At 46.8% G+C, this 18,353-nt stretch overlaps 8 protein-coding genes across 8 annotated transcripts; 6 read left to right on the top strand and 2 right to left on the bottom strand.

Annotated features, from left to right (window-relative positions):
• Positions 1–435: 435 nt before the first annotated feature.
• On the top strand, positions 436–2,140 carry MCYG_00613 (carboxypeptidase cpdS; the record flags this gene model as incomplete). Its single annotated transcript, XM_002850463.1, has 4 exons — positions 436–607; positions 693–1,259; positions 1,320–1,988; positions 2,055–2,140. 4 exons carry the CDS (start codon positions 436–438, stop codon positions 2,138–2,140), a joined length of 1,494 nt encoding a protein of 497 aa, XP_002850509.1.
• A 539-nt stretch (positions 2,141–2,679) lies between these two features.
• MCYG_00612 (chitin biosynthesis protein CHS5) lies at positions 2,680–4,094 on the bottom strand (the record flags this gene model as incomplete). The annotated part of the gene is made up of 2 exons (XM_002850462.1): positions 2,680–3,927; positions 4,023–4,094. 2 exons carry the CDS (start codon positions 4,092–4,094, stop codon positions 2,680–2,682), a joined length of 1,320 nt encoding a protein of 439 aa, XP_002850508.1.
• Positions 4,095–4,562: 468 nt separating this feature from the next.
• Positions 4,563–7,931, top strand: MCYG_00611 (DNA repair protein rad16; the record flags this gene model as incomplete). The annotated part of the gene is made up of 8 exons (XM_002850461.1): positions 4,563–4,610; positions 4,671–4,848; positions 4,914–5,001; positions 5,054–5,124; positions 5,185–5,236; positions 5,339–5,773; positions 5,834–6,953; positions 7,008–7,931. 8 exons carry the CDS (start codon positions 4,563–4,565, stop codon positions 7,929–7,931), a joined length of 2,916 nt encoding a protein of 971 aa, XP_002850507.1.
• Positions 7,932–8,406: 475 nt separating this feature from the next.
• Positions 8,407–9,348, bottom strand: MCYG_00610 (eukaryotic translation initiation factor 1A; the record flags this gene model as incomplete). The annotated part of the gene is made up of 3 exons (XM_002850460.1): positions 8,407–8,721; positions 8,784–9,121; positions 9,309–9,348. 3 exons carry the CDS (start codon positions 9,327–9,329, stop codon positions 8,628–8,630), a joined length of 453 nt encoding a protein of 150 aa, XP_002850506.1.
• A 593-nt stretch (positions 9,349–9,941) lies between these two features.
• Positions 9,942–10,496, top strand: MCYG_00609 (uncharacterized protein; the record flags this gene model as incomplete). Its single annotated transcript, XM_002850459.1, has 1 exon — positions 9,942–10,496. The coding sequence occupies one exon, from the start codon at positions 9,942–9,944 to the stop codon at positions 10,494–10,496; it is 555 nt and encodes a 184-aa protein (XP_002850505.1).
• Positions 10,497–11,264: 768 nt separating this feature from the next.
• On the top strand, positions 11,265–13,381 carry MCYG_00608 (proline-rich protein LAS17; the record flags this gene model as incomplete). Its single annotated transcript, XM_002850458.1, has 3 exons — positions 11,265–11,545; positions 11,635–13,297; positions 13,353–13,381. 3 exons carry the CDS (start codon positions 11,336–11,338, stop codon positions 13,379–13,381), a joined length of 1,902 nt encoding a protein of 633 aa, XP_002850504.1.
• A 945-nt stretch (positions 13,382–14,326) lies between these two features.
• On the top strand, positions 14,327–15,465 carry MCYG_00607 (protein kinase domain-containing protein; the record flags this gene model as incomplete). Its single annotated transcript, XM_002850457.1, has 4 exons — positions 14,327–14,583; positions 14,632–14,966; positions 15,026–15,327; positions 15,421–15,465. The coding sequence occupies 4 exons, from the start codon at positions 14,327–14,329 to the stop codon at positions 15,463–15,465; spliced, it is 939 nt and encodes a 312-aa protein (XP_002850503.1).
• Positions 15,466–16,169: 704 nt separating this feature from the next.
• Positions 16,170–18,108, top strand: MCYG_00606 (inner membrane magnesium transporter mrs2; the record flags this gene model as incomplete). Its single annotated transcript, XM_002850456.1, has 3 exons — positions 16,170–16,760; positions 16,842–17,485; positions 17,544–18,108. 3 exons carry the CDS (start codon positions 16,170–16,172, stop codon positions 18,106–18,108), a joined length of 1,800 nt encoding a protein of 599 aa, XP_002850502.1.
• Between the last annotated feature and the right edge of the window lie 245 nt (positions 18,109–18,353).

The raw sequence follows: 18,353 nt of genomic DNA, 5'->3' as shown, positions 1-18,353 counted from the left end.
TGACTCAATTCACTGTTCTCCATACCGTCTTGATATATCAATTCTGTGTTGATGGGAAACAGACCACAATTTCCCAACTGGGAATCTACATTGTCAATCTTTTAATCAAACATGGACTTAAGCAATGGAGCCGTCAACATGATCCATCAATCCATATTCATTCCACTGCTCAAGACGGATACATTTTACGGGCCGTGCTACGGAAACATACGGCTATGACATGGCCGGAGGAGAGGACACTCCGAATTCATCTGAACAATGGGCCATATGAGTCTCCAAAGAGGAGCAAATACTCAGTATAAAAACTATAGATTATCCTGCTTCTCTTCTCCCATTTTTCTTCACTCATCACCAACAACCCAGACTCGAAAAAGAGATTTGCTCTTCTGCATACCCCGGAGAACCTCTGGAGGACATACAAAATCAGCACCCAACATGCGTTTTACCCAGATTGTGGCAGCCGCCCTATTCCTGGCTGCCACGGAAGCTACTGTGGCTCCCATAGACAGAGCTCGCAAAGTCCTAGGGAGCCAGCATGTTTTTGACAAACGTGATACCACCAGCGGGCCCCCAAGGGCACCCAGGCATCTGACTAGCAAAAATAAGAGTAAACTGACCATTCCTTTCTGTTATTTATTTATTGCTTTTTTGTTCCTTTTGACGAAGCACTAATGTCATCATCCCCGGAACAGAATTCTATGTTGAACCAACCAGCATTCCTAATGTCCCTTTTGACATTGGAGAGTCGTACGCTGGAAACCTCGCCAATACTCCAGCTGGAAACTCCAGCTTGTTCTTCTGGTACTTCCCATCAGAGAACCCTGATGCTAAGAACGAAATCACTATTTGGCTTAACGGTGGCCCCGGCTGTAGCTCCATGATTGGACTCCTTCAGGAGAATGGACCATTCTTGTGGCAGCCGGGCACGGAGATCCCGGTGCGAAACCCTTTTGCCTGGTCTAAACTGACGAACATGGTGTGGATTGACCAACCTGCGGGAACTGGCTTCTCTCCCGGTCCGCCCACCGTCAAGGATGAGGTCGATGTTGCAAACCAATTCAGTGACTTTTGGAAGAGATTCATGGACACCTTTGATCTCCACCACAGCAACGTATACCTTGCCGGAGAGAGCTATGCTGGCCAATACATTCCTTACATTGCTAGCGAAATGCTGGACAGAAAGGATTCCGAATTCTTCAACGTCCAAGGTATCACTATCATTGACCCATCTATTGGCGCTACCGAAGTGATCATCGATGGTACGTCTTGCCTTAACCGATTTCCCTAGAAATAGGATTCTCAACTGACTTATCTTCTAGCCCCATCCGTTCCAGCAATGCACCGCTTCAACAACGTTCTTGACTTAAATGAAACATTTGTTAACGACATTACCGAGAAATGGGAGAGCTGCGGATACAAAGAGTTTATGGATAATGCACTGAAATTCCCCCCAGCTGGCCCACTGACCATTCCTGGAAAGACTGCCGGCTGTGATGTCTGGGATGAAATAATCACCGCCGTGAAGAGGATTAACCCATGCTTCAACATCTATCACCTCAAGGATAACTGCCCAAGCCCGTCTAATCCCATGGACGGACCAAATAACTTCTTTAACAACAAGCAGATCCAGGAAGCCCTTCATGCCCACCCAACTGACTACCGTCTCTGCGGAGAATCCCCAATCTTCGGCCCTCACCGCAACGATAGGTCTGTTCCTAGCACATTTGGCCCTCTTGCCAGCGTTATTGAGAGAACGAACAACACCATTATCGCCCACGGCGACCTTGACTTCCTTCTTTTCGTGGAAGGCAGTTTGGCTTCTATCCAAAACATGACTTGGGGTGGCCTCCAGGGCTTCCAGAAAGAACCATCTGACAAGTTCTACGTTCCATACAAGGATGAAACCCGTACTGGTGGAGCTGGATATGTTGGAAAGACACATCGTGAGCGTGGCCTTACATGGGCCACCGTTGATCTCGCTGGACATGGTAAGTTACACCAATAACATTCATACATAAGCATTGGGACCTCACTAACATTGGGACTCTAACTAGAAATCCCACAATACGCTCCTACTGCTGGATACCGTCTCCTTGAATACATGCTTGGAAGAGTCAACAGCTTGACTGAAACCCACTAGGGGATCCATCCAAATTTCCTACTGTATATAGAATTTTAGAGATGGGGGTGAATGGAAGCCCCTGGTTAATAAGTAGTTTCGGTCACTCGTTTAGATGAAAAACGGATTTGTGTTTAACATATAAATATGTTCAATCTTATCGAGGATCATCCAGCTCATTAAGAGCAATGCTCGACTAGCTCCTGTAAAGTAAGGCCAAAAGTTCTATTAAGAGTAAGAAGAAAACTCATGGCCTGTAGTAACAAATCTGATAGCCACCATCATATATAGGTAGTATTAAAACCCAGCAATCTTAATAAATCACATAAGAAGATGAGCTGTGCCCAGAGCAGCAATACACGCAATCCATTATAAAAGTTCAGCTTAAAGGTAAAAATTGGGTAGTTTGTAGAAACGAATAAAAAGAACAAAAACAGAAGAACGCTGCCTTTAATATATGCTATATCTGATAGACGCCCTTTGCAGCATATGGCTGGAATAATAGGCACTGACAATCCTCCCGACCAATAATCACCAGGGCACAGTACAAGAGAACTTGTTCATAGTGTCACTTCCTCCATATCTGCTTCATCTGTACTACTTCCTTTAGCTTTTGCGCCCCCAGACTCCGTTTTGGATACCTTCTCTTTTGAGCTCGGGAATTGAGATTCAATGTCATCCTTTTCCTCATCTGAATTAGGATGAGAAGTTGAATTTTTATTATCTAGCTGTCCATTTATTGGCTCTTTGTCATCATTGTCAGTCGCAACATCGTCATCTGGCGTTTCATGGTTGTTTTCTTTTATCTCCTCTTCATCCTCATCCTCCTCTTCATCGTGGTCTTTGGACATAGGTGGACTTGGGAGATCCTTTGATGGCCTACTATCCTCGCCCTTTGGTGGGGGAGGTGGGGGGGAATCTCCCTCTGGTCTCAGGCCCTCTGGAACTTCGCTTCTAGGACCACCAGGGAATGGTGTAACTGGCGGATGCTGATTGTTCTCAGGTGATGATCGGGCATTAGCCGTGCTGTTTTGTCGTCCGTGTGTAGGTAGACTCAAAATCGAGTTTTTCTTATTTTGCTGAGCACCGACTCCTGGGCCAATCTGTCTTAATTTGGGATCGGCATTTAGATAGTACCCTCTCACGCTCACGATGGTGCCTTCGCGCTCACATCCTTCTACCCATTCTGGACGAACAACAGGTATATTCATTTCGACTGCTTTTTCCCAAGCTGGACCTCTACCCTCCGTGCAGACAAAGTGCGTAGTATCGATACGGATGGTATCAATAAGCTTCCCCCCAATTCTATCCATAGCATTTGATAGAGACTCTCTTAAATTAGCAGGAAGAATTCCGGCAGTAACCGTAATACCAGATAGATCTGTCATCTTGTGAGTTCGACAGACAAGTTTCTCAGAGCTAAACATGCCAGCGGAGGTTCGAAGGATGAGTTGGAAGGTGTATTCAGTATCAATCGCAAGACCGCTAATCTTTGTGCTAAGCATTTCGAGTGGCCGTGGGATAGAACCTGCCTTTGAGCCATTGCGATAAAGAGACAAGGATTTAAGGGAAGCAGTAGCTAGCTGTATAGGGTCCCACTCTAGAACCAAGGACGTCTGTGTCGCATTCTTGAGCCGCAAAACAGGAGGAGAAGGCGTATTTATTCCGTAAGTATTAAGGATCTTGTCCTGTAGTGCTTTGGAAGCAGCTTGATCTGCAGCTTCAGCAGCTTCGTTTGGTGATACGGTGATATCGACTATGCTACCGGATGTGATATTCCTGGGAAGAAGGACGGACGGAAACTCGATCTAAAGAAGGCCAGATTTAGTAACTTCATAGGGTATGGCTACCAATGGGTACGGACTCATTAACGATGCGATATGGGGGTGTATAGCAAGCCTACCAGTCGGTTATCTTCTGTGAGAAGGACTGCAACGCCAGCGTCGACCTTCCCAACGGTTAAGGAGACCAACATCGTCTACCACCTCCTTGGTCGTCAAACGCACGTCGGGGCAAAAGCAGTGCTTACGCGACACCAGCGGCCAAATCACACGAATTTTCACGTATAGCCTGGGGTATCTATCTATCATTCCCCGTCAAAGGACAACAACTTGTTACATCCAAAAAAAATAAAAAAGAGCTTCATCATCGTCTTGGGATCAACATTTATTATGTAATCAAGACCTGTGGCCTAAGGTGGCGGTGCTTGTTGCCGCTTTAAACTGAATCGCTTGCTGCTCTAGCGCGTAACTAAGAGCTTTTGATACCCTTCAGTATACCATTTCACTACGTCTATATGCTAAAGCTGAGACGATCCTTTGCACTACTCATATTCTCAGTCTAAAGGATACCAACATTCACTCTGTCTTGTGTATAATATCTTTAGATCACGTGTCTTCCTGTCACAGCCGTGTCTAATATATTGACGCGAAAAGTCTCCCATATGTCGTCTGGACAGCCGAGTTCGTTAGTTAAACTGTCTCTGCCATTGGTATATTTTTTATTTGCCTGGTTGAGCATATATCTTGATAGTCTAACCTTTATTTCATAGCAATATCAACAAAACTTGCTTAATGAATTACGATCTGAAGATGAGCTGGTCATATTAGCCCAAGGCCTAGGCTTGCTCAGAATAATAACCAATTTACTCCACACCTATGATGCTGCTGGGAATAATCTGATCCTCCTAGTCGGAGCTACAGATCGCGAGAATGAGTGGATTGGTGAAGGTTCGTCGACGTGAAGGAATTGTTGGCATCCAATATATATAATGGCCAACGCTAACTTTAGACAGCACTGGCGGAACATTATGCCGTCAATAAATCCCCTTTGGCTAGAGGCCTTAAGGTCATCAATACCGACCGGGCTACTGTTTCAATGAGGTATTACACGACTTCATGCTTATTATGACTTAACAACATTAATACTTTTAAGGCATAAGCTCTACTCTGAAGGGGGAATCATCAGTGTCACATCGCGAATTTTGGTTGTTGACCTGCTTTCCCGTAAGTTTGTACCATGGGTATTTTTCTTCGTATTTACAACATTCTAATTTTGCATGCTAGGACTTCTTGACTCAAAGCTGATCACCGGTATTATTGTGCTTCATGCTGAGAAGTAAGTTTGATATCTGGAAAGAGTGAGCGTCCTATTTTTGCTAAAGGTATTTTACAGAGTTGTAGCTACTGCCCTTGAAGCCTTTATTATACGGATATATAGGCAATTTAACAAGGATGGGATGCTCAAGGCATTCTCAGATACCCCAGAACCTTTCACAACTGGATTTGCACCATTGTCAAATATGCTACGGAACCTGTTCCTCCAAAAGACATCTTTGTGGCCAAGATTCCAGGTTACTGTTGCAGAGTCCCTAGAAGGCCACAGAAAAGCTGAAGTAATAGAACTAGAGGTACCAATGACTGATAAGATGAGAGAAATTCAAAACGCAGTATTAGAATGCGTTGAAGTGAACATCAGAGAACTCAAAAGGGCCAATACCGGTCTTGATCTTGGGGATGACTGGACAGTCGATAGCGCACTTCACAGAAATTTCGATGTTGCGATTCGTCGGCAACTAGACCCGGTGTGGCATCGTGTATCCTTTAGAACACGGCAGATCGTTAGTGATCTAACAGTTCTTAGATCTATTCTTCAGTAAGCTTGCCCCTTTTGGTCCCTTAGTCTACCAAGAAACCATCTAACAAGGAATTTTAGTTCTCTATTAACATTCGACGCCGTCTCGTTGAATAAATATCTAGACACTGTAATAAGTGCTCACTCTGCGCCTGCAGGGTCTACGAAACAAAATTATTCTCCCTGGCTATTCCTTGATGCAGCCCACGTGCTTTTTGAGAGTGCTAAGTCACGAGTCTACAGGAAAAAGACTCCAGTTAAGGAAAATGCATCTTCCTCTGACATTTTCAATGGGATAGAACCCATTCTTGAAGAGCAGCCTAAATGGGCCGTACTTGCGGAAGTTCTCGAAGAAATCGAGCGGGACACCTATTTAAATCCTTCTGCACCTGGCTCCTCCAACAATGCTATTCTTATCATGTGTGGTGACCAACAAACTTGCCGACAGATCCGCGAGTATCTTTCCACCATGCATTGTAGGGACAAATCCCAAGACGAAAATGAGGGTAATGAGGAAGGCGTAACTCATGAAGATGACCATAAGCCATCGGCAGGTGCCATGATGCGAAGAAAATTTCGAGACTACCTTTTCTGGAAACGGAATCTCTCAAATGTGAATGATCACTTGTACGGTGTTAAACCAAAAGGGAAAAGCATTGGTGAAGTACCAGGCTATACATCAATGAGCAGTGCTGCTCAAACCCACACCGGGAGAGGGCCCCCAAATAAAAGACGACGCGTCCGTGGTGGTAGTTCTGCTGCGAGTACTGCTGGAGCTAGAAGACAAGCCCAAGGAAGTGTCCAGGTAGACACTGGAGAATTTTCGGAAGCTCCAACCCTGTCGGAAGAAGCTATACAGCAGGCCATCCTAGAAGAAGTACAACATATTACCCTGGAAGATGATCTTGAAGATATGGATAAATATTATGAGCTTTATGATGTCAATGACTTGTTAGTCGTCCACCATTATGATGGAGATATGGACGAACATGTTCTGGAGGAATTGAGGCCAAGGTATATCATCATGTATGAGCCTGACGCAGCATTTATTCGGCGGGTTGAAGTATATCGCAGTTCCCACCAAGACCGAAACGTCCGGGTTTATTTCATGTATTACGGCGAGTCTGTGGAAGAACAGAGGTATTTGAGCGCCGTTCGGCGTGAGAAGGACGCCTTCACAAAGTTAATTCACGAAAAAGGGGTACGTGCAGCTTTATCAACTATTTCTGTTGTCCTTAGCTAACAAGATGTTTAGACAATGGCTCTGAAGCTAGTCCATGACAAAAGCCTCGAAGATCCCCAAGAACAATTCCTACGGACTGTGAATACGCGAATTGCAGGGGGTGGTCGCCTCGCAGCCACAGCGGCACCTCCCACCGTCGTTGTGGATGTTCGAGAATTTAGAAGTGCACTTCCATCGCTGCTTCATGGTCGCAGCATGGTTGTGGTCCCGTGCCAGCTGACAGTAGGAGACTACATCATAACTCCAGACATTTGCGTCGAGCGTAAATCAGTACGAGATTTGATTAGTTCCCTAAAAAATGGCCGACTGTACACCCAGGCGGAAACCATGCTACAGCACTACTCTCAGCCGATGCTCCTAATCGAATTTGACCAAAATAAAGCCTTCACATTTGATGCGTTTACTTCTTCTGCTACACCCACATCATTTGTTGCAGACAACGCTACTAGCTTTGGCTCTGGTAATATGATTAACCCAGCAAACCCCAGGTCAGCACAGCATCTACTGGTATTACTAACGCTAGCTTTTCCTCGATTGAAAATCATCTGGTCGTCTTCACCCTATCAGACAGCGGAGATATTTGCGGAGCTAAAAAAGAACAACTCTGAGCCTGATCCGATACGGGCGGTTCAAATTGGCCTTGACTTTAATATCTCCGGCTCAGATACGCCAACTGGTCAGCCTGCAGGTATGATTCCCGCAGCAGGGATAGAACATCGTGTATTCTCTCTCCTGCCGCAAGATATGATACGTGCCGTTCCGGGGGTAGAGCCAAAGGTCCTCGAGCGTCTTACTCTAGAGACCAAGAATATCCATGAAGTAGCGAACATGTCTATCGAGCAGCTCGAGCCGCTGGTGGGTAATGAAGCAGCAAGGAAGATTTTCAGGTTTTTCACCCGCAGTGTGTTTGACAATGAGATGGCATATGAATCTTGATTAAATATATATGGGCACCGATTTTATTGGCTATTTTAATTTTAATTTTAATCACTTTCATCTATATTTTCAGTTTTCGAATAAAAGGTTAATCGAATGGCAAGACCCAACTGAAAAAAAACAGGACGTAGGAAGAAGATAAAACGAAAAGCGAGGCAATGTTGAAGAGAGCGCAAAAACATCGATGGGGAAAAGTGCCATAACCACAAGACACCACGCTTCAGTATTCCAGAGGACATGATATAAGAAAGAGAGAGATGCATCATGACGAAGCAAGAGGTAAAGATAAGGAAGGAAATCATAGACGAAAACCGTTGTGAGCTATGCGAGCACGTATGTGTCGACTATTCTCAAGGGCCCTTCCATCCGGACAGACTCGAGGGCCTTCACCGTACAAACGAGCCATGAAGGGGGACAGCATAAACACTCATTAACCCCGTGATAAATATTCTATATTCGGGAGCTATGCGCCTTCAGGTCCGGCCAGGTAAATCGATCTCCTTTCTTGATGGGTAATACTCTTGGGATCCAATAAATAAGAGCCTTCATCATCCAGTTTATGAATATAAGCCGCTGGAAAGAAAACCATACGTCCTCATGTTTCTTAATGGACAGTGGCGACCGGATAGATGCTGTTGGTGGAACAGTAGAATCAATCCATCGAGCCAGGACGTGCCGCTTTTGGAGGGTGGTAGTTCAAATTTCATCAACATCGATGTCCTTGTCGTCACTGCTATCATCACGATCCTCATCGAACTCGACGTTGTCGTCAACACCCTCATGGCCATAGCTAGAGGTGATGTTAGCGGTGCTGTAATATGACAATGGCAAGAGTAGAAGGGGAAAACATACGTATCTGTTTCGTTGATCTTGGCACTCTCTGGGAGTTCGCCGTATGCCTTCAAGCTTCTGGCCTCATCGGCGTTGTACTTGAGAATGACATCTCCTTTTTCATCCTGGTAGTCACGAAGCGAGAGAAGGATGATATCTCCCTGGTTGATCCAGACCTTCTTACGGAGCTTTCCGCGGATATGAGCCAGGCGTTTCTCTCCGTCGAAACAAAGAGCCTCTAGTCGGCCGTTACCCAACATCTTGACAACCTGGGCATATTCTTGTCCTTCCTCCTTGAAGGTCAGCTCACGCTTCTCGTTGTCGTTCTCGTTCTTTCCACGACGTCTGTTTTTACCACCCTATCGAGGAGTTAGTATCGGTAAATCAAGGTCAACACCCAGATATCCCCCTTATACACATCCTGTAGATATGTATAATCCGCCAGCCAGACATCTGGAGAAAGTCGATGGACATGGGCAGGGCCCGATGCTTATCGTGGGCGGGTTTTGCGGGGTCCTAAGCAAACACGATAAAGAGCGGTCATACCTTTCCCTTATTCTTCGGCATTCTGACAGCGTATCACTGAGTAATGTAGACTATTATGAAGCGTATAGACACTTGCTAGTAGGCGGGGGCGAGTTCGTGGTAGAGACCGGGCTTTTAAGTTGATTTTTAGGAGGTTTTTTTCTTGCGTAGAAAAATGATTCGATTTTATGGCTTTTTTTCTTGTTGCTTTTAGTGGGGGAAGAGTTTGTCACGTGAGTTTGCCCTCGATGACTCAGCTTGACATCGACGTCGTGAAGAAAAAACACAGTAAAGGAGAGAAGGAGAAAAGGAAGAAGAGGGAGAAGAAGGGAGAGGGAGGACAGAATAAGAGAGAGAAAAGCAGAGAGGAGAGAGCAGCCGGGATCAGCGACTCAAAAAAAGTCGAAGCAACGAGTACGCCTTGCGATGAAGAAGCCAGTCAATATCATACAATTCGAGAGCAACTTGTGAATGAACTATTACATCTTACTCCATAGGTGAGCATATACTTGTGCAAGGAATGGGATTATGCTGAACAGTCCGAGGACCGTGAAAATGACGGAGAAATATTAATCCAACTCTCTCGATCCCAAATTTCATCTGGAGCTCGAGCCAAACAACTGTCAACGCCCGAGAATCTTCCAGTTCCTCATCATGAGCAAGGCCAAGAACCTTAAGCCGTTCGAATGGAACCTAGGGTTGAAAAAACTAAACATCAAAACGCGCTGTTTTATGGTAAAATACGCAGCTGGCAACATCGAGTCTCCGTTCACGAAGAGATGCAGACTGACAAAGCCTATCCTCAACCCAATGTTCGACTACAAGCTCAAGCAGAGAGAGAAAGATATCATATGGACGTCCATATCCCTCGGTAGCCCGGCAGATACTGCGGCTGTTGGCCGGTCGCTGTATGCTCGAATGTTTCGGTCCGCCTACCACGAAGCCTTAAGGAAGCGTGGATTCGACGAAGAAGGAAGAAGGCTCGTCCTCGACGCTGGAGGGAATGTTGTCGGAAAGCGGAAACCGGGGTTGTCGTGTACGATCCAAGTGATCCTGAACCCACCGATCAAAACTGTCAAACAGGAAAATCTTGTCGCAGAGGCTGAGCGGCTAGTTCAGGAGCTCGAGAGAGTCCAGGGGAAGCCGCATCTGGTGGAGAACACAAACCAGAAGCAGAACTCGCGGAAGACGCAGAAACCATCAGGATAACCCATCCTAAAGAGCGTTCCTGAAATCGGAATCCCAAGTGACTTATCCCGATCTCAGACGAATCGTTCAGAACGAGACGCCATTCTAACGATACGGCGTCATCAACCCTGGGGCTGTTACCCCATTTCCATCTACCGGGGTAGATTTTGCCAGTATGTCTCCAATCGAAACCCTTCTTTCCAGACCGAAAAGGCATAGCAGAGCGATGTCTACTTCCCTAGGCCTCCGAGCTCATGCCGTGCAGATTCTTACGACCATGATATCCCCGTGAAACTGTATGGCATCGATCGCAGCAGGGTGTGCAAGGATTGCTCGTCTACATACATACGTCTTGGGTGCACACGCTTTAGCAATATCTGTGAATGCTGAATACAGATTCTACCTATATTGTGCAAGTCCGGGTGAGTTCTCCCAGAGAAATACATCGAAGAGTTATATACATCCGCGCCAATCAAACTCCTCACATAACAATCCTCTGTAGCCTGGCTGTCGTGCCGTCCGTAGACTTACTTGTCATGAGAGTAATCACTGCGTAATCGTAAGCGCTCCAACAGGCCGCGGTGGCTTGGCATCACCAAGCCTCCATCAAAAGGCAAAAACGTCAACCCAAAAGGCAAAGATTCCAAAAACCTGACAAGCGACACACAGCAAACAAGCAAGTCTACGTCTTGACGTTGCGATAGCTACAGAGATCAGAAACCTGTCAACTTGTTATGGGAACTATTCGCACTAAGAATGAGCCCGGATACCTGAGCCTGCTTCACGACCGCCAGCATCCCTCACACACACACGACCATCTTAAGACCGATAAACTCCCTTGCGCTTCTTAGCCGTCCACCATGCCATCTATACTCTCTGACGCCGATAAAGAAACAGTCAGACGAACTGTTCCGAAGCCGGCAAGCAAGATTCTTGCGGTTGCGGTAGCTAGACTCTACGTTGCGCTTCCGAATACTCACAAATGGATATATACTGGCCTTCAAGGCGCGGCGGTGCTTGCAAATGATCTGGTTGGGCATACATTTTGGATAAAACTGGTTGACGTCTCGGTACGACTTTGTCTATCTCTTTCCTTTCCTCTTACTCTGATTATATTCTCTGCAATGCGAGATTGACTAATATTTGCGTGTCCGTACAGCCTGCAGGCAGAGGGATTCTGTGGGACCAGGAAATCTACGATGGCTTCGCATATAACCAGGACAGAACGTTCTTCCACACTTTTGAGCTCGAAGACTGCGTTGCTGGTCTATCCTTTGCAGACGAAAAAGAGGCAAAGACGTTTATGAAAAAGGTGTTGGAACGGGAGAAGAGTGCCAGCAAGGAGACCAAGGCCACTCCCTTCTCCGCCGCTCGCGGCCAAACACCAACGCCAGTATCAAATGGCAAAAGCCACGGGCGCTTTGGCAAAGTAGGAAGCCTTCTACATGGCCACAGGTCCTCGTCAGCGCCAAATCCTCCTGAATCCATCATTCCTCCTAGACAACCATCGGTCAATACCACCCCACCTGTTGCTCACACAACTGATGAGAAGGCATCCTCTCCGCTGGATACCGTGGATCCGTCGTGGCGAGGCCTTCTTGATGAGCTAAAAGCAATGGGAATTACAGAAGAACAGATAGCGGAGAATTCAGACTTTATCAAGGCATATATCGAACAGAAGCAGCAAGCCAACGAGCTCGACGGGACCAGCACAGAAACTGCCTCCCAAGAAACCATGAAGAGAACAAAGGCGCCTCCACCACCTCCTCCTTCAGCTCCGCCACCGCAAATATCCAAATCTCAGCCCATCAGTCCACAGAATACCGGTCGACGAGGGGCTCCTCCGCCCCCTCCGCCGGCCAGACGGGGTCGACCAGATGCCCCTCCGTCTCCGCCCCCACCAAGGGAGCAATCTCCAGCCTCTTCTCCCAAACGGGAACCATCACCTCCTCGACCAAGGTTCCGAGCTCCCCCTCCGATCGCGGATGCTGGGAAATATGCCCATCTTCCCGGCCCTAGCCTACCATCACGGAGCCGCGCAGCATCTGGCTCAAATTTAGCTAACCCAGGGCCTCCACCACCCCCGAGACCCCCGAAAACTCCGGAAGACAACCGTGCTTCAATCCAATCTAATCGCAAGGTATCAGCGCCAGTTCCTCCCCCAAGCCGAATGCCGGCTCCTCTACCTCTCAGGAACGATTCAAGCTCTGTATCTCCGCCACCATTACCTCCAAAGACACCACAAAATGCTCATATGCTACCACCACCACCCCCTCCTCCGCCTCCTCCACAGCGGAGCCCAGCTCCTCCTTCCCCGCCACCACGACAAGCCCCTTCAGTATCAGCACCCTCTCATCCTGCGCCTCCACCGCTTCCTACTATCAATGCGCCCGTCCCACCACCACCACCTCCGCCGCCACTTCCACCTACAAATACAGCTTCCGCACCAGCAGCACCTCCTCCCCCTCCTCCACCACCCCCAATGTCAGGCGGACCACCTGCTCCTCCTCCTCCGCCTCCACCTCTTCCTGTATCAGGTGGACCACCTGCTCCTCCTCCGCCGCCGCCGCCTCCACCCGGTGGCTCGATGCCTTCTCTACCAGGTGCCCCTCCAGGAAAGGATGATCTAATGGCTTCAATTCGGGCTTCCAGCGGACGTGGTCTGCGAAAAGTAAGTGAGGCAGAGAAGCGCGATCGAAGTGCAGCTATAGTTCCAGGCAGTGCAGCAGATACATCCTCTGCTTCACCTGCTCCTGCTGGTGGCATGATGGGAGCGATACAAGATGCTCTAGCTAAGCGGAAGAAGAAAGTCAGCGCGAGCGGTAAGCTATCCTCTTGGTCCTTTACCCTAATAATAGGTAGACTAACTGGTTATAGATGACGAGAAATCAGACGACGAGTGGTGATTGTGTCAGGCATTCGACATCCAGGAAAAAGAGCGGGGCGTCACTCCCAGCATTTCATCTATCACCTTGTACATAAGATCACCTATGAAGCTTACCCGTCACTACCGGCCAACTGTTTTGCAGATGAACCGCAATACAATTCAATATCACCGCCTTACCCCTTTCTATAATAAAATCTCTCCTTGTGTTATCCAAAGGCTCTTCCGGGATTCCAAAGCCGAATACCGGTAAAATAGGAATATTAATCCGGATAAATCTACCAAAAAATGCGCCCCAGTATCATGACAGAACTGAGACTCCGTTGCGGTGCGAGTACCAGCATGTATAACCAACTCTGGCATCGCGTCCCTTCCGTCGATATACGGAAATTCACCACGCTGGAGTAGGAGTAAAACACACGATCAAACGTGAAACCCAGGGGCAGCGCTTAACAACTTATTGGATCCTTATCATCAGGCCCTTTTGTCCCTTATGGTCCAGCGGTTCTAATACAACCTCAACTAATTCTGATTCCTATCGCTGACAATAAAATACGGGGCCCCTATCAGATGTCATCTTAAGTAGTCATACCATGCGTGCGAAATCTTTGCTAGACACTAAGGACCAAGATTCGGCTAGCAGTATCTTTGACAATGCTTTACTGGAATAAGCCTGTTCCCGCCGCCACTGGTTATTCCGTGTGTAACTTAGCAATCTTTTACCAAAGCGATTTGGCAGAACAACATTCAATATTTATAGTCTCTCGGCTACCGAGAACTATTTTAGAATTTAGTTTAAGCTTAGCGGGAGCCTCATAGATCACATGACTCAGTTAGTAACTAACCTTGCACTTTCCATCGCTTGGAAGTCGCCGTACTAACTGTTAACTATTGAGGTATCATGGTTCGATTATATTTCTTTTTATTTCTTCTTTTTTTGTCCGGCTAAACATTTAAGTCCATTACAATGCCTTCATTTCTCTCGTCCATGTCCCGGCTTGGACGGCGGAGATGGGAGCCACTCAAGTTCTCTAACCACAATTTTGTCCGGATACCCACAAATCAGAAAATCGAAGAAGAGACCATCCCCAATTATATTGCTTCTCGATATTACCCTACTCGAATAGGAGAAATTTTCGAAGATCGGTATCAAGTTGTAGGGAAACTAGGGTTTGGAGCTACCTCTACAGTGTGGCTTGCGCGGGACATGGAGTGGGGCCCTATGTCACCAAAAATAACCTGAATTGAGCCACTCACATTCTACAATCACAGATACCGTCGTTACGTTACCCTCAAAATCTTCATTAAGTCTACGTCTATGGGACAACAAGTGGATGACGAGCTTAAAATGTACAAACGCATGGAGAGAGCTTCGAAATATCACCCAGGTCGCAATGCCGTCAGGTCATTGCTTGATTCGTTTAATATCGATGGACCGGAAGAGAAACATCGATGCCTCGTCCATCCTCCATTATGGGAGAATGTATTGACCTTCTTGCATCGCAATCCTATACGGAGATTACCTTCTCCAATCCTGGCTGTTGTACTTCACCGACTATTTTTAGGACTAGACTACCTACACACAGAATGCCAGATCATACACACTGGTATGTGCTCGGGTTAATGTCTTCTTTCTCCTATCACTTACTTAGGGACTCTCTCTCAGACATTAAGGCGAACAATATCATGTTTAACATCGCCGATGATTCGGTTTTTAGTGACTTTGAAGAGAGGGAGCTTCAAACACCATCTCCAAGAAAAGAGGTAGATGGCAACACCATCTATGTGTCCCGAGAACTTAGGATGCCTAAGGAGATGGGGCCGCCAGTCCTGTGCGACTTTGGCTCAGCCATGCCTGGTGACATTGAACACTCTGAAGATATTCAGCCTAATATTTACCGCGCACCAGAGGTGATTCTTGAAGCCCCGTGGACGTACAGTGTCGATATATGGAATGTGGGATGCATGGTAAGTCGATAAACCCGATCGGACAGGCCTAAAAAGTTCTAAATTTGCGTCAAAAGATCTGGGATATATTCGAAGGTACGTCACTGTTCACAGGCCATGACAACGAGTTCCAGACATACCGAAGCCGGGCCCATCTAGCGGAAATGATAAGTCTCCTTGGCACTCCCCCACACAGTCTTCTTGCACAAGGGAAGCTAAGCCATAAATTCTTCTCCAATGATGGTAAGATTATTTATCGTGGGAAACCTGATATCTGCTAACTATCTGCGAACCTTCCAGGGGAATTTTGCCCTGGAGTTCCAATACAAGATCGGGTTAGGATCGAAGAAAGAGAAACTGCCCTCGAGGGGGAGGATAAAGCAAGGTTTTTACGTTTGGTACAAAAGATGTTGCAGTGGGAGCCGAGCAAGCGTGGCTCTGCCAAAGAACTAGCTGAGGACGAGTGGATTCGTAAGTATCTATAGACTTTTATTTCGGTGGCACCTTTAGGCTTTTTTTATTAAAGTGACGTCGTAAAGAAACCCCCGAATTTTCGAGGGAGTATGGAGCTTGAGATTCGGGATTGTGAATATGCTGGGAGGTGCTATATATAGTATTAAATATGATAAGGGGTTGACTACTAGCCGCCTAGACGCAGATATTATTAACGCGCGGTGTTTAAATGGACGTCACGTCTTCCACTTCTCGGAACAATAATTCTGCCGCTCCGAGACTCCTCCAAAAATCTGCATTATGCGTGAATCTTCTAATAAAATACAAGAACGAACGATGAGTTTACGATCAAGACCACCGCATTATATCTTACGTCTGGGCCTGCGGAACCTGGGTGATCAGGCTGAGAGATGGTTTCTCCGTCTTCCGTGAAGAGAGTAGCTCCATCCTTAAACCTCCTTCGCTATCTCCGCTGCCAATTCAACTCTTCGCTATGCCGCCCAAGTGTTTCCAACCCCCGTCGATGGAACTCCAACCAGGCCTGTTCGAGCCAAGTACGGTCCACGTTGCCGCTGAATTCGTCTAATGCGGCATATACACGGTCATCATTTGCAACAAGATCCTATATCTCCTCAGTTAAACCGTCGCTTATCACAAGTACACCAATCCCACGCAGACGTCCTCTTTATACCAACCGACATCCCTTCCTAGATTCAAATAATATCCGATCTTTCAGTGTTACTGCTATAAAATGTCGACACTTCCTACGGCGACTTCTAGGCTTCTCACGACCAACTACTAACCCACATCTGAAGCCGGATGATCTTCCTCAAAATATACCAAACTTCGATGACGGGAATGAGAGTAATCCGTTCAATGTAGGGCGCAACTTGGCGCTGAAGGTATCGAATGAACCTCGTCTTAGATGTACGGAGTTTGATGGAGCCGGGAATGTTACTCTTGTGAATGGAGAGTTCAAGAAGAGTGAGCTGATCGCTAAGGTGAGTGTTTACTTTACAGCTGTGAGCTCCAATGCTACATTGGCATAAAAACATGTTCTGATTGTTCCTCCCATTTTGTAGTATGGTCTTCTCCCTCGAGACTTGAGGAAGATTGACTCCTCGGTTCTACCGCATATTCTCATTCGTCACAGCGCAATACTTATCAGCCTCCTCCATTTGAGAGTTCTCATAAAATCTGATAGAGTCCTGGTGTTTGATGCCTATGGTTCAACAGATACTTATACCCAATCTTTGTTCATGTATGACCTTGAAGGAAAGTTACGACAGAAAGAGCCTGCATCACGAGCAGCGTGGACTTCAGGCGCTTTGCCTTACGAGTTCCGGGCCCTTGAAGCAGTGCTTGTAAGCATTACCAGTGGGCTTGAGGCAGAATTTGAAGGTGTAAGAGAGCCAGTTTCCAGAGTTCTCCGAGCACTTGAAGAAGATATCGACAGAGACAAGCTTAGACACCTTTTAGTCTATTCTAAACGCCTCGGAACATTCGAGCAGAAGGCAAGACTGGTCCGTGATGCGATCGATGATCTACTTGAAGCAGACGACGATCTCACGGCAATGTATCTCTCGGAGAGGTCGAAAGGGATACATCGAGCTGAACACGACCACCAAGAAGTTGAGATGTTGTTGGAATCTTATCATAAGGTCTGTGACGAGATTGTTCAGGCCAGTGGAAACCTGGTAACCAACATCAGAAACACGGAGGAAATGTAAGTGTTTGCCCAAAACGGTATTCTGCTGAGACTGCATTTCTAAGCATAAAAATAGTGTGAAGGCGATTCTTGACGCCAACCGCAACTCTCTCATGTTGCTGGAACTTAAATTTAGCATTGGTACTCTAGGAATGGCAGCAGGCACGTTATTTTCAGCGTTATACGGGATGAATTTGAAAAACTTCATCGAAGAGTCCGATATAGGGTTTGGAGCTGTTTCTGTCACTTGTTTCGCCCTGACCGCATTCGTCTGCACCTATGGACTTATAAAGCTACGAAAAGTTCAACGGGTTCGGATGTGGGGAGAAAACGGTATACAGGAATCCTATAGGGGAGGTTTAGCTGTACGCAGCTGCCCTCCGCCTGCTCCTCAGAGTAACTGGAGATCTGATTCCATCAGCCCTGTCTTTCCTGGCGAAGAGCGTACGCAAAGACTGCGCCGGCTACGAGGTGCATCGGCTCCCTCAGCACCTACCGCATCCCCAGTAGCGGCTGCTCCAAACAAGATGAAGAGCCCAAGGCCAAAGAAAGAACTGGATCGCAAGAAGCCTGTAGTTCAAGAACCTATACAGGAAGATGTTGTCCAGGATTCATCACCCCTTAGCTCAGCTGCCCGCTAGCATGTCTCATACTACCTATCATCCTTGTATTCTACTGTAACTGACCTCCGTTTTTTTATACCTTGCTTGTTATTCAGCGTTCACAGGTATCGCCTCTCTACAAAACATTATGTTTGTGCTCTGTTCACTATTTTAGATCTCTCTCCTTTTTTTTTAACGGCTACTTTGGGTACGGCAGAAGCGTATTGGCGCTCCAGGGGTTTGGATCACTGGTTGCATTTAATGATATAGAAGAATATACAATA

This window comes from Microsporum canis, genomic scaffold, assembly GCF_000151145.1.
Source record: "Microsporum canis CBS 113480 supercont1.1 genomic scaffold, whole genome shotgun sequence".
In the NCBI taxonomy this organism is placed as follows: domain Eukaryota; kingdom Fungi; phylum Ascomycota; class Eurotiomycetes; order Onygenales; family Arthrodermataceae; genus Microsporum; species Microsporum canis.
Note: the sequence above shows the minus strand (reverse complement) of the source record. Positions and strands in the feature narration are given on the sequence as shown.